General features: G+C 49.0%; 1 protein-coding gene across 3 annotated transcripts; it reads left to right on the top strand.

Annotated features, from left to right (window-relative positions):
* Window positions 1–6541: 6541 nt before the first annotated feature.
* On the top strand, window positions 6542–16486 carry SLC25A25 (solute carrier family 25 member 25). Of its 3 annotated transcripts, XM_080928222.1 has the most exons (10): window positions 6543–6824; window positions 9389–9515; window positions 9598–9685; window positions 10544–10655; window positions 11775–11933; window positions 13152–13304; window positions 13562–13669; window positions 13757–13924; window positions 14448–14598; window positions 14683–16486. In XM_080928222.1, exons 1-10 carry the CDS (start codon window positions 6666–6668, stop codon window positions 14865–14867), a joined length of 1410 nt encoding a protein of 469 aa, XP_080784348.1. In that variant the 5' UTR covers window positions 6543–6665; the 3' UTR covers window positions 14868–16486. The 3 variants fall into 3 exon arrangements, with proteins under 3 accessions (XP_080784347.1, XP_080784348.1, XP_080784349.1); XM_080928221.1 differs by having other exon boundaries at window positions 6542–6824; window positions 13562–13924; XM_080928223.1 differs by lacking the exon at window positions 6543–6824 and adding an exon at window positions 9129–9240 and having other exon boundaries at window positions 13562–13924.
* Window positions 16487–17285: the final 799 nt, after the last annotated feature.

Here is a 17285-nt window from a genome sequence, read left to right as displayed (position 1 = left end):
CTTGGTATTGTGGTCACATTCTTAAGAAGTGAGCAGCCATCAGCAGTGGCATTTGGAGGAGGCCGGGATGCTACAGATGCTGTGGCACTTTCTGTCTAGCTTTCTCCCTAGAGCTGGGTGCTCCCAGGACTCTAGAGAGGGCATCGACCATGGAGTCAGAGACACTCAGACCCCTGCTCGGGGAGACCAGATGTCCACCTTTTTGGGGAAACAAAACGGAAGGGCTGAGGCCACGGAAAAGAGACCCACCATCTTGCTGGTGGTCGGACCTGCAGAACAGTTTCCTAAGGTAACAGCATCTTCAAGAGGACTTTCTAGTTTAGGGGCTGGGCTAGGGTCGTTTTCCCAGAATTGGGAAAAATAATGGGTGTTGGGAGGGAGAACTTTAAAAAAAAATCTAGTTAGGTATTAGAGAAATGGTGACTGATGAAGAAGGCCACAAATTTGTTCCAGGATATCTTCCACCACTGAAAAACTTTCTTAACACTGTGACTGCACTTTCTTGGTCATTGAAGGGAAAGGTTTATTTCAGTAGATTAGCCTCAGGAGTCTGTTTCACCGAGTAAGAAAGTGACAAACTAAAGTATATTGTCTTAGCTTACCTGAAGAGTGTAACTAGTTCAGTTGAAAGAGAAGATGTCTTGAATTTAGACAGGGTCTCACCATGTAGCACCAGCTGTCCTCCAAATTCATTGTGTAGACCAGGCTGGCCTCTGAGCTCATAGAGATCTGCCTGCCTCTGCCTCCTAAGTTCTAGGATTAAAAGTATGTACCACTATGGCGGCTAAAAGGGGACAGATCTTGTCAGCATCTTGAAGGTCACATTCCCCTTGCCTGGTGGGCCATGGTTTACTTTAGGTCCCAGAGAAAGTTCAGGGTTTGGGCTGGACCTAGGAGAACTTGGAGTCATGGAAGAGTAGAGGCTGGTGACTCTTGAATTGACCACAACCACCATGGTTGGCCAAGTGTCAGGACCTTTCAGCCTTGCATCCAGACCTCCCAGGAGCCAAGGTAGGTGACAGCACTCCCCATTTGGTGGTGGGAGAAGTAAAGAACAGGAAATTTCCTAATTTGTCCAGAATTACTTAAGAAGAGGAAAAGCTGAGGCTTGACCCTAATCTTTCTGGAACCATCCTTCCTTCCTTCAGGAAGTTGTTTATGGGACTGGCTGCAGCATGCACAGCCTTATTTAACCCCCAAGTTTCATTTCTGAATCTTCTTCCTCACTCAGAAAGCAACGAGAATCTCCCCAATGCTTGGCCTATATAGATGCGCCCCCAAATGTCACATTGAGTCTCCCTGAGAGTGCTTATCTAGCCTGCACCAGTAGACAGGGACTTTATTGTGACAAGTTTTACTGTTGATGAGCACTGACAGTGAGTAGAGTCCTTAGACTGTGAAGAGCTCTGTGTTGTGTGGGTTGTCAAGGTCTCACAGCGGCTGTGTCCTGTGTAAGCCTTTGAGCTTAACATGCTGTGAGAGGGCACCACTTTCTGCCCTTTGTCAACTTTACACAGGACCAGAAATGGTGGTATGCTGACTTTGTGAGGAAGTTAATGCTGAGCCCTGCTCCTCTTCTCTCCTGAATTAGCTGGCGGCCTTTTAAGAAACTATCCATTTTTAAACTTTAATTTAGTAACGGCTTCTATGGGTGCCCTTTGTCAGGTTTGCCCCTAGGGAACTGCCTTGAGTGGGACTCCATAGCCTGGCCTGTGGAGACCTACACTATATACTGGCTCTGTTTCCTGGAAGGGAATGGGTTGGTAGGCTGTGTGGGAAGGGCAAGAGAGAGGTAGATAGAGCAGCTGCTGTGGTTCAAAACCAGAGAGACGGAGATGGATAGAGGGAGAGATCAATCATCTCTGGGCAGCATTGAGTCTTTGAAAGTCAGTAATGAAGATGAAAAATGAAAACCGTCAGCATTTACACCACATAGTGCTTGAGACACTCGGCCTCTGCCTTTCTCAGCAGAACCCCCAGCAAGCTTGGGAAAGCTGTCTGGAGCACCTTAGTTCTCAGGCGTCTCATTGTCCACAGCACTACTGTTTCATTCTCAACCCCACCCCCATGCCTATATGTGTCTGAGCCAGGTTTCTGAAAGCTCTTATAGGAACCGCTCCAGTTTCCCCTTTATCTTTGTCTCACAGTTAATCCGAAGTAGGGAAAGGCCATTTGTCTGCAATGGGAGGTGCCCTTGCACAGTGGAGCTTAGATCCTGAGGGGCCTTCTCGGAATGCCAGGATTGTGCTCATTGTGTGTGTAATTACCAAGTGTAGGCAGGTTTCGTTGGAAACCTGCTACACTGGGCTGTCATGGCAACGTGATCATAAAATGACAGAGCAGCCAATGATATTTGAGAGGGTGGGGCTTGCCTGTTCCTTCACATATTTCTGGCTTGGTTTGAGTCATTGCAGAGGAGTGTGGAATTACTTTCCAGCCCAGCGCTACACTCCTAGAGGCACTGTACCAGCCCTCTTAGTATATTTCAGCCCCTACCGGAAGTTCCCGGAAGTTCCTGTGTGGGGATTGGGCACATGACAGAGTGGCAGGATGAGAGTTGATGGTAGCCCTGGCACATCCAAGTGGAAAGATCCTCATTAAAGGGACCTGCCTTTACCTGTTAAATGAAGTCTGATGCCACAGAGTCCTAAGGGTTCTAGTACCAGTGCTATAGTTTTTGTGTTAGTCATAGGAATGGGCATCAGAGAACAGGAAACGGATCTGGGTCACCAAACTAGATAAAGCAGGGAAAGAGAGCAGAGAAGGGCACAGCGTGCTGTGCTTAGGTCCCAAGAGTCATGAGCTACCTAGAAATGAGAAATGGACCCCGTGTGGGATCATGGGAGGTCTCAGTGTTGGGCTAAGTGGCTATTGTTACTGAAACCTGGCCCTGGTTGTAAGCCTGAGTTTGTCACCTGTAGGCTTGGGACTAGGGCATGTCATTCTCCAGGGTGCTTCGCTCTAGGCTGAGATGGCTGCAGAAGCCCCTAGTGGCCTACAGTCTGAAGTCTCAGGACAGCAGTTGCCTCAGACACTAGGTACCTAGAGATTGCCCCATTCTGGAAGAGTCCATTTCTGTGTTGAAGAGAGTTCTGGATTCTAAGATGGTGCTAAGTCAGGCTTACCTTGTGAAGACCTCTGCTTTGCTTTGTTTTCTTTCAGGGAATAAGGTTTGGACACAGCGGCAAAGACTGCTTGTGTAGCCCAGGCTGGCCTCCAACTCTGTTTCCTGGGGATATAGATTCAGATAAGTGCCACCGTGCCTGGGCTCCACAGCACACAACCTTAGCACTCAACCACAGTGGCAAAAGAAAAAAATGTTTCAGAGTTTCTCAGACTAATGGTGGTTCATGTCTATAATTTTAGCACAGAAGGCCAAGATAGAAGATCCTGAGTGCAAGGCCAGCCCAGGCTACCTAGAAAAACTGTCTCAAAATTAAAAACAACAACAATACCCCCCCTCCCAAAAAAACCCCCACCTTTATTGGACATGTGGGTGTGGCTCATTTGTAGAACACTTGCCTGACCTCAACCCCATCACCATAGAAAACAAACTAATGTTGTTTTCTAGGAAACAAACTAATGAAACGAGACTAATGTTGAAGTAGAATTGAGGTATCATTGTGAAACAACATGTTGATAATCATTTGCGAGGCATTTCAGAGAACATTCCTTGCCTCCAAAACAATTGGCATGTGTAGAATACAGACTTTCATTATAGTCTAGGAAGCCCCCCCCCCCTTTTGTGTTTGTTTTTGTGGTTTGTTTCTTTGTTTTTCAAGACAGGGTTTCTCTGTATCCTTGGCTGTCTTGGAACTCACTCTGTAGACCAGGTTGGCCTTGAATTCACAAATCTGTCTGCCTGTACCTCCTGAGTGCTGGGATTGAAAACCTGTGCCATTACCATCACCACCATTGCCGGCTAGAAATTCCTTTTTAATTAATTTTTATTTTATATGTATGGGTGTTTGGCAGGTGTGTATGTCCATGAACCATGTGTGTGCCTGATGCTCTTGGAGACAAGAATGTGAGACCCCCTGGAACTAGAGTTACAGATGTTTGTGAGTCTTGTGTGCTGGGAATTTAACCCAGGTCCTCTGGAAGAACAGCGAGTGCTGCTAATCTCTGAGTCATCTCTCTAGCCCATTTACATTGTTATGTGCCTGCATATGCGTGCTCTGCTCCAAGGTTGGAGTACCACAGGCAGGCACCTGCCCTCTGTCTCTACTATGTGTCCCAGGAATAGAACTTTACCTGCAGAGCCATCTCACCAGCCCTCACCCAGAAACTTCTGGCAAAGCCCATTCTATGAGTCAGGCAAGAGGTGAAAGCCAGGGCATCTGCTAAAGCCTTCTGTCTTTAGGACTTCAGCAGTAGACTTCAGATGTGTGTTAAAATAGCTCAAAGCAGAGCATTCTGGATTGGGCAGTTTCATTGGTAGCTGAATCTGAGCAAGAATCTGCCTGGATTAAGCCTCCTCATCAGATCCAGGGCTTGCTAAGGCCTGCATTTACAAACTGAAGTCTCAGTGAACCCAAAGTGCCCTGTTAGTTAGATTCTGTTTCAGTGTTATAATATACAATGATTCAGCAGTATTTATTCTAGAATCCTCTTCATAGGATTATTCTGTATAGATCATGCTAGCTTTGAACTTAGAGACCCATCTGCCTGCCTTCTGAGTGTGGGGTTTAAAGGTATGGTATCTTTAGATTCTTAATGAAGCACTTTGGAGTTGAGAATCCTCTAGCCTTTGTTAATCCCCAAATGGTAACTATTTTAATCCACCCTAGGAATGAGAAGGCTTAGTCTATATTAGGAAGGGATGGGAGATACATTGTAGAAGGAATGGGGGCACAGTGACGTGATCTCGCCCTCAGCAGCTCTCATCTCTAGGAAAGGAAGGAATGGAAAGAGAACAAGGGCAGGCATGTAAAGAATCTTCCTCAGTAATGATGTATCTGGGGGCTGGAAAGACAGCTCAGCAGTTAAGAGCATGTGCTGCCTCTGCAGAGGTTCTGAGTTTCCAGCACCCACACCATGCTTCTCACAGTCACCTTGTAAATCTAGCTCTGAAGAATCTGGTGCCTCTGGCCTCTGAGGACACCTGCATGCATGTGGCTTGTGTACAACAGCCCACCACACACACACACACACACACACACACACACACACACACACACACTTAAAGTAAAATAAAAAATTAGATCCTTCTAGCACTCTTCTTTGTAAAGGATGGATCTCTAACTGGGCTGGTAATAGACAGTGATAATGGGATTGGCCACAACCAGGTAACAAGCATTTGCAGTGAGCGATGGTGAGGAGTCCAGTTTAATTCATTCTCTCCCTCTTCTGGCCGGTGACTAAGTCTGTGCCGGTCATTTTATTCGTTTCTGAGATAGTCTTACACTGTAGCTCAGGCTGGCTTTGAACTCTCAGTCCTCCTGCTCAACCTTCTGAGGGCTAGAATTACAGGCCTGAGGTACATGCCCAACAACTGTCAGGTTTATGTTACTATGAAACAGTTTAAGGGAGGAAAGATTTGTCTTGGCTTCATCATGATGGCCAGAAATGAGAGAGGAGAGAACAAGCCTACAGCAGCTGGCTATCTGCTCTCCCTCCTCCCTTACTCCATCTGGAGCCCCATCAGGCTCTCAGGGTAAGTCCCCCTTCTTAGCTAATCTTCTCTGGAATTACATGGACACACCCAGAGGTGTACTTTACTAATCCTCAGGCACTTCCCAATCAGTCCAGATAAACCCGGAGCCTTCTGTGTGACAAACTAGCACTCTACCCCTGAGCCTCCATTCCACCCGATTTTTAGACAGGTTTTAACATGTAGTTTAGGATGGCCTCCAACTGAAGATCCTCCTTCAGCCCCTAGAATGCTAGGATATGATATGTGAGCAGATACGCCTGGTTTGTTTAATTATAGTTACTTTAAAAGGCTTCAGGGTGGGACATCAGATTTCTCAGAGCTACCATCAGAACAAGGTTTCAAGTGTTCTCAGAGGGTATGGGCTTTGACAACTATAAGTCTCCCCCTTGGCTAGCCCCAGTGATAGATGGAAGCGATTCCTAGGAACTGCATGCTTGTGGATTGTTGGGGCTTGTTCCAGGACAGCTGGGGACGTGGCATTCAGATTTCTCTGCAGTAACCTGGGTCAGTTTTCAACATCTCTGATTCAGTCTCTGTTTCCACTGAATTTTCAGTTGGAAATGATTTACTAAGCAGAGAAAGCTGCTATATAGTGTGACGCATTTAAGGACCTTGTATGAAAACAGACACTTGGCAGTTTGTTTGTTTGTTTGAAAGGGTTGACAGCCAGGGTGAAGGTTTGTTTGGGCATGGGACTGAAACCCTAGGTAGTGCCGGCTGCCTGGGCTCCAAGAGTTAACTCTGCAAGCAGTGACGTCAGTACTGATCTTTGCTCTTCTGCTCTTGAGCAACCTGATACTGCCGGCTGCTGAGGACTGTGCTCATTGGCTGCTGGCTGGCTTACAGTGGGCGGAATTTCTTTTCAATTAAGTAAAAGGGCAGGACTTAAGCAGTCAGTGACAGCAGAGGCCGGCATATCTGCTAGTTTCCTGGGAACCCTGGCATTTCCCACTCTTGACTTCTGCTAGTACTTGCTCCTGGTGGTGGCTGAGCACCGGGTTTCACCAGCATGCTCTGCCTGTGCCTGTATGTGCCCATCGCTGGAGATGCTCAGACTGAGTTCCAGTACTTTGAGTCTAAGGGGCTTCCCGCCGAGCTGAAATCCATCTTCAAACTCAGTGTCTTCATCCCTTCTCAAGAATTCTCCACATACCGACAATGGAAGCAGGTCTGTATGCTGAACTGGCGCCACGAGGGGCAGGCAGGGCCTGGTCTTAATGAAGAGTTGAATGGTACCTAGGCATGACTTCCTGGCCGATAGGAAAGAATGTCTGAAATGTAGGTGTTTCCCCAGCCCTCTGTGGCTGAAGCCAGCAGTTCTGTGTCACTGTCATGGGAATGGCTGGTTTTCATGTAATTTCCTGGACTGGGAAGGAAGGCACTTGTGGGAGATGGAATCTCTAGATAGGAGATTTTTTCCTTGGCTGAGATGAAGCCTCCTAAAATGTACAGGGTGTCATAGAGGCCTGGGCTTTGTCACTGCTGTGGGAGGTTTCTGTGACTCTGGGGCAGATTGTAGAGGCACACCGGAAAGGAGAGGCTAGGATATAGGGCAGCCTTTCCTTTTGGACTTTCAAGTGCTTAGGTGCCCCAAGGAACAGGATGCAGCAGTAATCCTGGTCCTTGTGTAATGAGAAACTGAACTTGGCTTTGGGGTTTATGTTGCACTAAATTTCAAGTTGCCCCCCCCGCCCCCCAGTGCTGCTGTGCTGTTTTGTGCATCTCAGAATGGAGACACACCGAATGGAGTGATTGTAAAGGGGGAAGAAGCAAGTCTTCTTTCCTCCTCCCCACCTTTTTAAGACAGTGTCCCTATAACCCTGGCTGGCCTGGTACACAAAGAGATTTGCCTTTCTCTGACTCCCTAGTGTTAGAATTAAAGCCATGTGCCACCACTCTTGGCATTTCTTCAAACAGGGTCTTGGTGTGTAGACCAAGATGACCTCAAACTCTCAGAAGTCCTCTTGCTTCAGTCTCTCTAGTGCTGAATATAGGTGGGCACACACACACACACATCCCGATACAGAGCAAACTGTTGGGGAATATTTTTAAATAGAGCACAGCACAGTTGTGGGTGGTCTGTGTCATGGGCACTACCCCAGGACAGAGTACTTTGATGGCAGGCAACCTAGGAGCAAGAGAGAGAAAGAGTTCTGTGTGCCTCCTTCCCTGAATGACATACAGACTTTTACCTTTCTACTTGACATCTGGGGTGGTGACCCTTGGCTAAGAACACAGATGCTGGTGAGAAGTTAACATAATCCTAGCTAGCAGATAAGATACAGTCCATCTGTCCCACATGCCAACCTCACCCATCACATGGTTGGCTCCTTGGGATATATATCTACCGTCCCCACAAAAATCAGTGGCTAAATTAAGAGGGAAACCATGATGACCACCTTTTGGGAATGCAAGCTAGCCAATGGTCCATCCGTTTCTAAATCCTAGCTGGCTTAAAACTCTTTGACCTAATGTGTTGATTTGACTAGTGAATAGATTTATCCATAAGAGAACCAGGAACATTTTCCTGGATGGATGGATGGATGGATGGATGGATAGGTGGGTGGGTAGGTAGGTAGGTAGGTAAGTAGAATTAAAAAGCTTTCCTGGGAGGGGTAACAGAGTCTCATTCTATGGTTCTGGCTAGCTTGGAACCCATTAGATAGACCAGGCTGGCCTTGAATTCCCAGAGTCCACCTGCCTCTGTGCTGTTGGAGTTCTGGGATTAAAGGCACACACTACCACTCCTGGCTAACTGTAATTAAAAACAAACAAAATCTGAAGTGCTTCTGTGGTGAAATGACCCATATGTTTTCCAGAGTTCTCTCTGTCTTGAGATTAACCTTTAGGGTAGCAGAAGATGTACTCGATGGCCCTAGCCATGGCTTCCTGTGGACCCCATTCTCTAACTGCTGTTCCGTACTTTGTAATATATAGGAAAGAATGGGCTGTACCTCTTAGAGCTGGCTGCTGGCCTTTGCAAACCCCATTCCCTGCTGAGAGGAGAAGCTCCAGCTGCTTTGCATCCAACTGGTGCAGAGCTCACCTAAGCCGGGTGCCACTGAGATCAGGGCTCTTAAAGCCTTCGGTCACTAAATTAGTAAAGCTAACCTGGTGTTCAGTGCCTGGTTGGAAATCTAGGCTTGGTTATATCTGGTATCCCTGAGACCAGGGACCGGACTGGCAGTGCTGCCAAGCATGAGCCCAAGAATAGTTACCCTTGGCTCTCCCTGTCTGTCTCTACACCCTCCACAGTGTTCCTTGGCAACATTTCTGCCAAGTAGGCATTGTCTGCACCTTTACCCTTACCACCAAATGTTATTGGGCTAATGCCACACAGGGGATGGAGCAAGTAGCAGGGTTCCTCAGGGACTCTAGATTTCAAGGCTATCCCCAGCTCTCAGCCAGGAGTGTAGGTTGCTCCCCGACTTCTGTAGGAGAGCCAAGCCACTAACCCTGGCTGTGTAACAAGCTGGTCTAGGGAATGTTGGAAAGAGCACCTGGCCTCTCTGAAGGCTTTCTCACAGGAAAGAGCAGAGTGGGTCCTTGCCTTTGGGAACCAGGACAGTGGCTCTGATATATGGGTAAATTGACATGATGCCCTATGATTCCCATGGGCTCCTATATCCATAGAGATAGGACATCTTGGGTCATTGTGGACAACAGTTATTTCCCCATTGGGATAAGAGGCTAGTGAGCAACACCTCAAATCCTTTATTTTGGCTTTTCTAGAAAATTGTGCAAGCAGGTGACAAGGACCTTGATGGGCAACTGGACTTTGAAGAGTTTGTACATTACCTCCAAGATCATGAGAAAAAACTGAGGCTGGTGTTCAAGAGTCTGGACAAAAAGAATGATGGTGAGTTTACTTATAGCTCCTCAACTAGGCAGACCTTGGCTTACCAAATGCCGGCCCCTGCTCATGGATCTTGTTGTCACAGGACGAATCGATGCTCAGGAGATCATGCAGTCCCTGCGGGACCTGGGTGTCAAGATCTCTGAACAGCAGGCGGAGAAGATTCTTAAGAGGTGAGTGTGGATGAACTCTGTTCTGTGGGATGCTTTAATGGCTTTTGGACTAATCTACATGCTGCTCAGTGTTGACCTTCTTCCCTGAAACTGGCCCTGTGTTTAGAAGGAGGGATAAGAAGCCCCTTCCCAAAGCAAGCTTCTCCTGAGGTTGCGGCCCTACTCTCATGGAAGAGTCCCAAATCTGGAATTAGCCCACCACCAGCAACCCTTAAAATGACAAGATTGGTTGTGGGCATTTCACGTTGGTGAGGAGTGTCGCTGGAACACTTTCTCTGCCTGATGGAGACTTGTACCATGTGTGGTCCTTGACTTGGGTTGCTGCTAGGAGCTTGTTATTTATTCTGTAGCCACATATGCTGTCCAGAGAGATGGCTTCCAGAAAGCCCTGAGAATAGAACAGAGTATACTTGGCTGGACTGACAGCCGGCTGGTCACAGGGACAGCAACCCAGGATCCTCTTTCTGCCCACTTCCTCGTGCTGTGCTGACCTGAGTGTCGTTGGGTGTGTGCTTGCTTTACTAACCTGCTCAATGCATTTATTTGTGTTGTTTCTCCTCTCTCCTCTGCATCCTCCTTTGTCTGTCTGTCAGAATACGGACGGGCCACTTCTGGGGCCCTGTCACCTAGTAAGTATCTGTGTCTCCCATGATTGCCTCCCTCCCTGATCAGAATGGGGTTCCTGTGGACCAGCACATCTCCATTTTATGAAAAATGGGGTATGGAGCCACCTTACCCTTTCCCATGGGTAAGGTGCCTTTGGTTTCCTGGGTGGCTATGGCACCTGCCCTCATCCCATCCAGGTTGTGGGTCACATAGCTGACAGACATGTTCAAGTGACCTTGCTTCTGCTTACAGCATGGATAAGAATGGTACCATGACCATCGACTGGAATGAGTGGAGGGACTACCACCTCCTGCACCCTGTAGAGAACATTCCTGAGATCATCCTGTATTGGAAGCACTCGACGGTGAGGCCCACACCACTGTCCACTTGGGCAGCCATCTTTGTTTGGAACCTCATTCCTTCCCCATCTAGGGCTGGGTGGGGGTCGTGATGATACAGTGAGATGTCCCTCCTTTGCCAGCCACAGGCTCCTCTGCCTTCCCTACAGTGCCCAGCCCAAACCCTTGACCCTGTGCTGGGCGTACCTTTCTACCCCACCTGCCGCTGCCCTTTACGGTCCATTCCAAATATCTCCTTCTGTATGCTGCTTCTTCAAGAAGCAGAGTCTGCCCTCCACGGACTGGGGGAAGAAACCTTGCTACAAATGCCTCGCCTTCCCTGAGTTTCTTTTTTAGAATCTTTTCTCTCTATGGCAAAAATACATATCCTGGCTGAGACAGAGGAGCCTCATGAGTTAAAGTTAGACTCTGGTTTGGGGGTTTGGTTTTTAATAAGCATGCCCTGTAGGGCCTGCATACTGTTTATTTGTTTTGTTTTTTACTGTTAGCATGGTTCATATTCAGGAAGACAGATGTAGTTCTACAACTAGAAATGTTGGTTTTACTTAAAAGACGTCTGGTGTTCTTGGCTGGGCTGCCCCTGCCTTATCCACCCTGCACCCACAGTGCCAGGTCAGGGCTTCTTGGGTGAAAAGTGAGTGGCTGATTCTAGGGTTCAGAACAGCTAGAGTGTCTCTGGCCTGCAGCCCAGAGGTCAGCAGAGCTGGCTCGGACCAGTTCCAGAGAGAAGGTATTACGCAGGCAGCACAGCACCCTGCTTGCTTAGGCCTTGCGTAACACTGTGTTCTGCTGGCAGTCTGGTTCTGTGTCAGGTTGCAAGGTTTGTATCCATCTTCCCTTATCCTTATAGTGTGTAGCCCTAAAGTCTTTGCAGGAAGTTCCAGGAGCTTCCTTTAAAAGCTTTCCCAGGGCTTTGTGACATTCTCCCTGGTCATTACCTGCTCCTTTCTAGACCATGTACGAGGTCAAGAGCTGCGGCCACTGTCAAGGCAAAGGGAAAGTTCCTGCCTTCCTCACCATTCACTTGAGAGAATGGAAGGCAGTGACCATGGCCAGGTGGCTAGCACATTGGCCACAGATGTTGTAAGTAAAGTTGGCTATGTCTCTGCTTGTCTTCCCCACAGATCTTCGATGTCGGTGAGAATCTGACAGTCCCAGATGAGTTCACAGTGGAGGAGAGGCAGACGGGGATGTGGTGGAGGCACCTGGTGGCAGGAGGTGGGGCAGGGGCAGTTTCTAGAACCTGCACTGCCCCCCTGGACAGACTGAAGGTGCTAATGCAGGTGAGTAGATTTTTACCCAGTTTATTGGTGGCTCAGTTTCCCCCCTCCCTCAGTTGGGGCTCTGCTTTAAAAACCCAAACTTTCCACCCCAGCTAATGAAATTGGAGTTTGTGCTTCGCAGGCACCAGCAGATGCAGGCCTAGGTGACCTTTGCGTTTAGCTGGTCTAATTTTATCAGAGAAACATCAGCTGCGTATCACCTTACTTGGGTTTGTTACTTACCGTGTGGCAAGACCTGATTCTTTAAGCGCATCTCAGGATGGATAAGATACCTCATGGAGGGCAGGGGGAGCAGATCCTTGCATGACCTAGAGGCCATGAAGAAGCAGTGCTTTTACCTTGGCTGAGCATGCAACTCCACGTCCTCAGGGCAGAGATAAGCCTGTCTGATGTCAGGGAAGCATTGTGAAATGGCCCACATGTGTGTACACTGGTGGACTTTGATGTCTGTCTGAACAGTGACCAGTTACCTCATTTTGCTTCTGTCTGGCACTTTCTGTGTCAAGAGGCCTACCCAGAAACAGCACATCCCCCAGAACCTCTCTGGATAGACTGAAAGTGCTCATGCAGATGAGCAAGAAAGTGAGCAGATTTTTTTACTCATGGGTCATTGGTGGCTCAGCCTCTCCTCCCTCCCTCAGCTGGGGCTCTGCTTTAAAAGCCCGAACTTCCCACCCCAGCTAGTGGAGTTGGAGTTAATGCTTTGCAGGCATAAGTAACTAAGTGGGATCTCCCCGTAGCGTCCAGAAACAGACCTATGCAAAAGATTTAGAAGAAAGAGCTTTAAGGTCTAGTCAAGCATGTGCTAGCCCCTCCTTCAAGCTCTGTGGCCTTAAATAGCCATTTCCTCCTTCAGAGCCTCTGAGAAAACAGAAGTGTGACTAGTTCCCTCTTACTTTGTTTTTAACAGAATTCCAGGGATATATAGAAGAGCTGTTCTATCTGGGTTGGTGGGGCATACCTCCAATCCTAGCATTTGGGAAAGATGAAAATCAAGGCCAGCCCACACCACATAGTATGAGAACCTGGCAAAAACTAACTAAATAAAATAAAACGAAATAATAAATACACCCAGCCATGCCTGCTGAATCCTCAGGACATTAAATTGCTCAGAGGGAAGAGGGTTTCTGAAGAGGTGTTCTGAAAAGGCCCCTCCCAGTGTAGACAGTGGAGTCTCCCTCAGTCCTGCTGAGTCCCTCTGACCTCTGTCCTCCTCAGGTCCATGCCTCCCGCAGCAACAACATGTGCATCATAGGTGGATTCACACAGATGATTCGAGAAGGAGGGGCCAAGTCACTCTGGAGGGGCAATGGCATCAATGTCCTCAAAATTGCCCCTGAGTCGGCCATCAAATTCATGGCATATGAGCAGGTGAGGACCTGGGAGAGGGTCGCCAGCTGGCAGCTGCTTATGCAGGTCCCTGAAACTGGAGCCAGTGTTTGTACCCAAAGGACAGCAAGATCAATGGCCTGGGCATGACCCCAGCTCTCTTACTACCTCCTTCCATTTGGGGACAGCATAGGTAGCTTCAGGGTCACAGGTGTCATCCAAAGCTGGCTGTAAAAGGAAGGGCAGGACTAGAAGTGCTGTGGCCTCTGGGTCTATCCCTTTGTGTTTTCCTATTTTAGATGAAACGCCTTGTTGGTAGTGATCAGGAGACGCTGAGGATCCACGAAAGGCTTGTGGCAGGTTCCTTGGCTGGGGCCATTGCCCAGAGTAGTATCTACCCAATGGAGGTAAGGACCACCCATCCTGGAGTGGGCAATACACATGGCACAGAAAGAGGGATAGGTTGTTTATGCTTCTTGACGCTCTCATTGCAGGTTCTGAAGACCCGAATGGCCCTGCGGAGAACAGGCCAGTACGCGGGCATGCTGGACTGCGCCAGGAGGATCTTGGCTAAAGAGGGTGTAGCTGCTTTCTACAAAGGCTACATCCCCAACATGCTGGGAATCATCCCCTATGCTGGCATCGACCTAGCTGTCTATGAGGTGAGGCCCTGTTGGGAATAGGGCCTGGGACAGAGAGGGAATTAAAGCACCTGCCTGGTGCCAACACCATCTGTGATAGAGATGCTTAGATGAGAGATAGCAGTCAGCTCTTTATTGCAAAGGTCTCCTGTCACCCTCTACCTTCTGCACAGCAGGCCCAAACTCTGTCCAGGTTCTGGACCCTCTTAGGATCCAGAGGTTCAGCAGGCAGACCCAAGGACAGTGGCTACTTGGGGACTCACATACCTCCATAGACTTGAGCACAGAGCCAGGAACATAGTGCTCCCTCTACTCTCCTCATTCTGCTTCCTGTCCTAGCCAAGAATCTCAACTGACAATGGATGCTAAAGGCAGACAAGTCAGGAGTTCAGCAAGGCCTAGGCCAAGTGAATCAGGTTACTTTGGCTTCTCAGATCCCATGTGATAGGAAGCAACTTTCATGTGGATCCAATAACTGTCCCAGCCCCCAATGTTTCTCACATTGGCTCTTTAAGGCTAACTTCTGCATCCCATTTCCCTCTAGACATTGAAAAATACCTGGCTACAGCGCTATGCAGTAAACAGTGCAGACCCTGGAGTGTTTGTTCTCCTGGCCTGTGGCACTATCTCCAGTACCTGTGGCCAGCTGGCCAGCTACCCACTAGCCCTGGTCCGGACCCGGATGCAGGCACAAGGTAAGGCTGGTCCTGGGCTGGCTTTCACATCCTAGCATTTGGAGTGGCTAACATGGCATCTGACCAGTGGCCTTTTTCCCACAGCCTCCATTGAGGGTGCACCTGAGGTAACCATGAGCAGCCTCTTCAAACAGATTCTGCGGACTGAGGGGGCCTTCGGGCTATACAGGGGGCTGGCCCCCAACTTCATGAAGGTGATTCCAGCTGTGAGCATCAGCTACGTGGTCTACGAGAACCTGAAGATCACCCTGGGCGTGCAGTCTCGGTGACGGGAGGGTGGCGGACTTGGTGACCCTGGGCTGCAGCACAGGGTGTGCGGCCACCTCATTCTGTGAATGTGCCAACACTAAGCTGACTTACCCAAGCTGTGAAACCCAGGATACCGCAGGGGACGGGCAGGGAGCTGGCAAGCTCTGGGCTGGTCCTGCTGACCTGGCAGACCTTTGTGTCTCTTCTAAGGAAGACCTGTGGACGTTCCTTGGGGTCCAGGGGTCAGTAAGATGTGGGCTCCTGCACCTAGAGACAGGACATTTTCCGCAGTGCCTGCCAGGTAGCGAACTTGGATGCCAGCTTAGTTCTTCCATCTCGTTCACGCAGCCAGACCTCAGCCAAACGGCATTCCTCTGGTCCAAAGAGCATTCCTGTGCCCCTCATATCTTTCCACTGAAGCACTGGGGTAGGAAAGGGGCCTGCCCCCACTCTTTCTTGTTCTTCTGTCCATCTTCCCTCAGTGCTGCTCTTCCAAACCTGGTTCCCAAGCTGCAGCATCCATGTGGACCTGTGGTACAGGAAGCTGAAGAAGTACCATTATGTCCTTGCCTATTCTGAGCTCACCAGCAAGGCCACCTGGATGTGCCCAGGTCAGGCACCGGCTGCCTGACACCATGGTGCATGGCTTTGCTGAAAGCTAGTGCTAGAACCTGGAACCCAGAGGATTTGGCTGCCTGCATGGGCTGATGTCCTCTGAGCTGCCCCTAAACCCTGTCAGGACTGGCACCAGCTCATGTCCACATTCATTGTTCAGTTCTGTGGTGTGAGGGTGGGCAGGGTATCTGCCCCATGTCTGCTGCCCTGATGAGAAGGAAAAGATGCTGAAGGCCTTAATTATGTCTTACTGGGTAAAGGATTTGGTTCAGAAGGACAAGCAGGACACTGCACGTGCCACACTTACTGAGCCCAGGGTAGGCAGTTTGCTTACTGTGGAGCCAAGTGGGACCAGCCTCACATTCCACACGTGTACCACTCTGCTTGGAGCCTATTTATTTTGTATTTATTTGAACAGAGTTATGTCCTAACTATTTTTATAGATTTGTTTAATTAATAGCCTGTCATTTTCAAGTTCATTTTTTATTCATATTTATGTTCATGGTTGATTGTGTTTTCCTGTCACCACCCGGTGGGGCATGGGGAAACAAGATGGAAAAGTGGCCACAGAGTGACCTTACCTGCTGCCCACACTGACAGCATGTCTGTCCCACCGGAAACAGAAGGAAAGGCACAGGGAGGACCCTTCAGGCCTGGTAGGGTAGTGGGAAAGGTGGCAGCTTGACATTCTTTCCTAGACTGGGAGGATTTCTTTATTTTGCCCTTTTGGACTGCAAGGCAGTGAGGTGCTTCATTCACCAGGAATTTGGCATGAGGGTGAAGACTGAAGGACAGGGTGGCCTGCCTTCCCCAACCTGTGACCTGGTCTCGCTCCTGGCCCGCAAATGCCCATGCTCAATGAGTGGCCAGCTGACCACTTGGCAATTGTGCCTCCAGTGCCCCAGAATGGCCTGATGAGGAAATTCCAAATAGGATGCAAAGATCAATGCAAAAATCACCGGTCTGCATAGTCTATGCTGTAACTGGAGTTTGTCAAAGGCAAGCAGCCTTCTAATAAAGTCGCTTCAAATGTGACAATGGAGCCAGGGTTTTTCTGCTCTGGGCTTGGGTGTTGGGGGGGACATTGACATTTTCCTCATCCATTGCCTGAGTTGCCTTTAGTGGGTATTACTTAGATTGGGGTTGTGGGAACTTACTCTTCACATGGTTTCCAGGCACTAGACCACATTTGCCCAGGGCTCCAGGGTGCTCAGTCCTGTCTCTGTCACACGCACTCAGCCGGGCTCAGCTTTGTTACAGGACTCTCACTTTGTACTTAAACACACGGGGTCCCTGCGTGCACAAGCTCACCGTCTCCATCTGGACAGCTAACAAGCATTGAAGATTCACACACACGTCAAAGGGCAATTCCTGGCTTTCCTCCCAGAGCTGCATCTACATCTTTGTCACCCCGCAAAAGGTGACCCCGTTCTTCTAAAGACTCAAGCCAAAAACCTTTGGGTCATCAACAGCACCCTGCTTCCTTCCTAACCTCATTCTAGTCCTGTCAGAGACAGGTCGACCTGGGACCCCCACTGCTCATGACAGCCACCTTGCAACCGACTTTATTCCTCACCCGATTCTTGTCAAAACTTCTGTCTCCTCTGCTTCCCGATTTTCTGGGTGGTGTACATACACCTGAGTGAATCTTAGACCTAAAACCCTTATCACACTTAGCTGAACACTTAGTTCTTTAGTCCCAGTGCTAGGGAGGCCGAGGCCGACAGATCTGAGTTCAAGGTCAGCCTGGTCTACAAATTGAGTTTCAGGACACAGTGAGTGAGACCTTGTCTGCGAGGGAGAGGTGTGGGGAAACACTTCAC

This window comes from Micromys minutus (assembly GCF_963924665.1).
Source record: "Micromys minutus genome assembly, chromosome: 13".
Classification (NCBI taxonomy): Eukaryota; Metazoa; Chordata; class Mammalia; order Rodentia; family Muridae; genus Micromys; species Micromys minutus.
The sequence above is the reverse complement of the archived record's forward strand: the minus strand, read 5'-3'. Positions and strand labels throughout refer to the sequence as shown.

Excerpts from the sequence above, each read along its gene's own strand:
- SLC25A25 (XM_080928221.1), top strand. The coding sequence starts at position 6,666 with ATGCTCTGCCTGTGCCTGTATGTGCCCATCGCTGGAGATGCTCAGACT. Across the intron at positions 9,516-9,597 it reads TCTGGACAAAAAGAATGATG|GACGAATCGATGCTCAGGAG; the intron begins GTGAGTTTACTT and ends TTGTTGTCACAG. Across the intron at positions 10,656-11,774 it reads TGTATTGGAAGCACTCGACG|ATCTTCGATGTCGGTGAGAA; the intron begins GTGAGGCCCACA and ends TCTTCCCCACAG.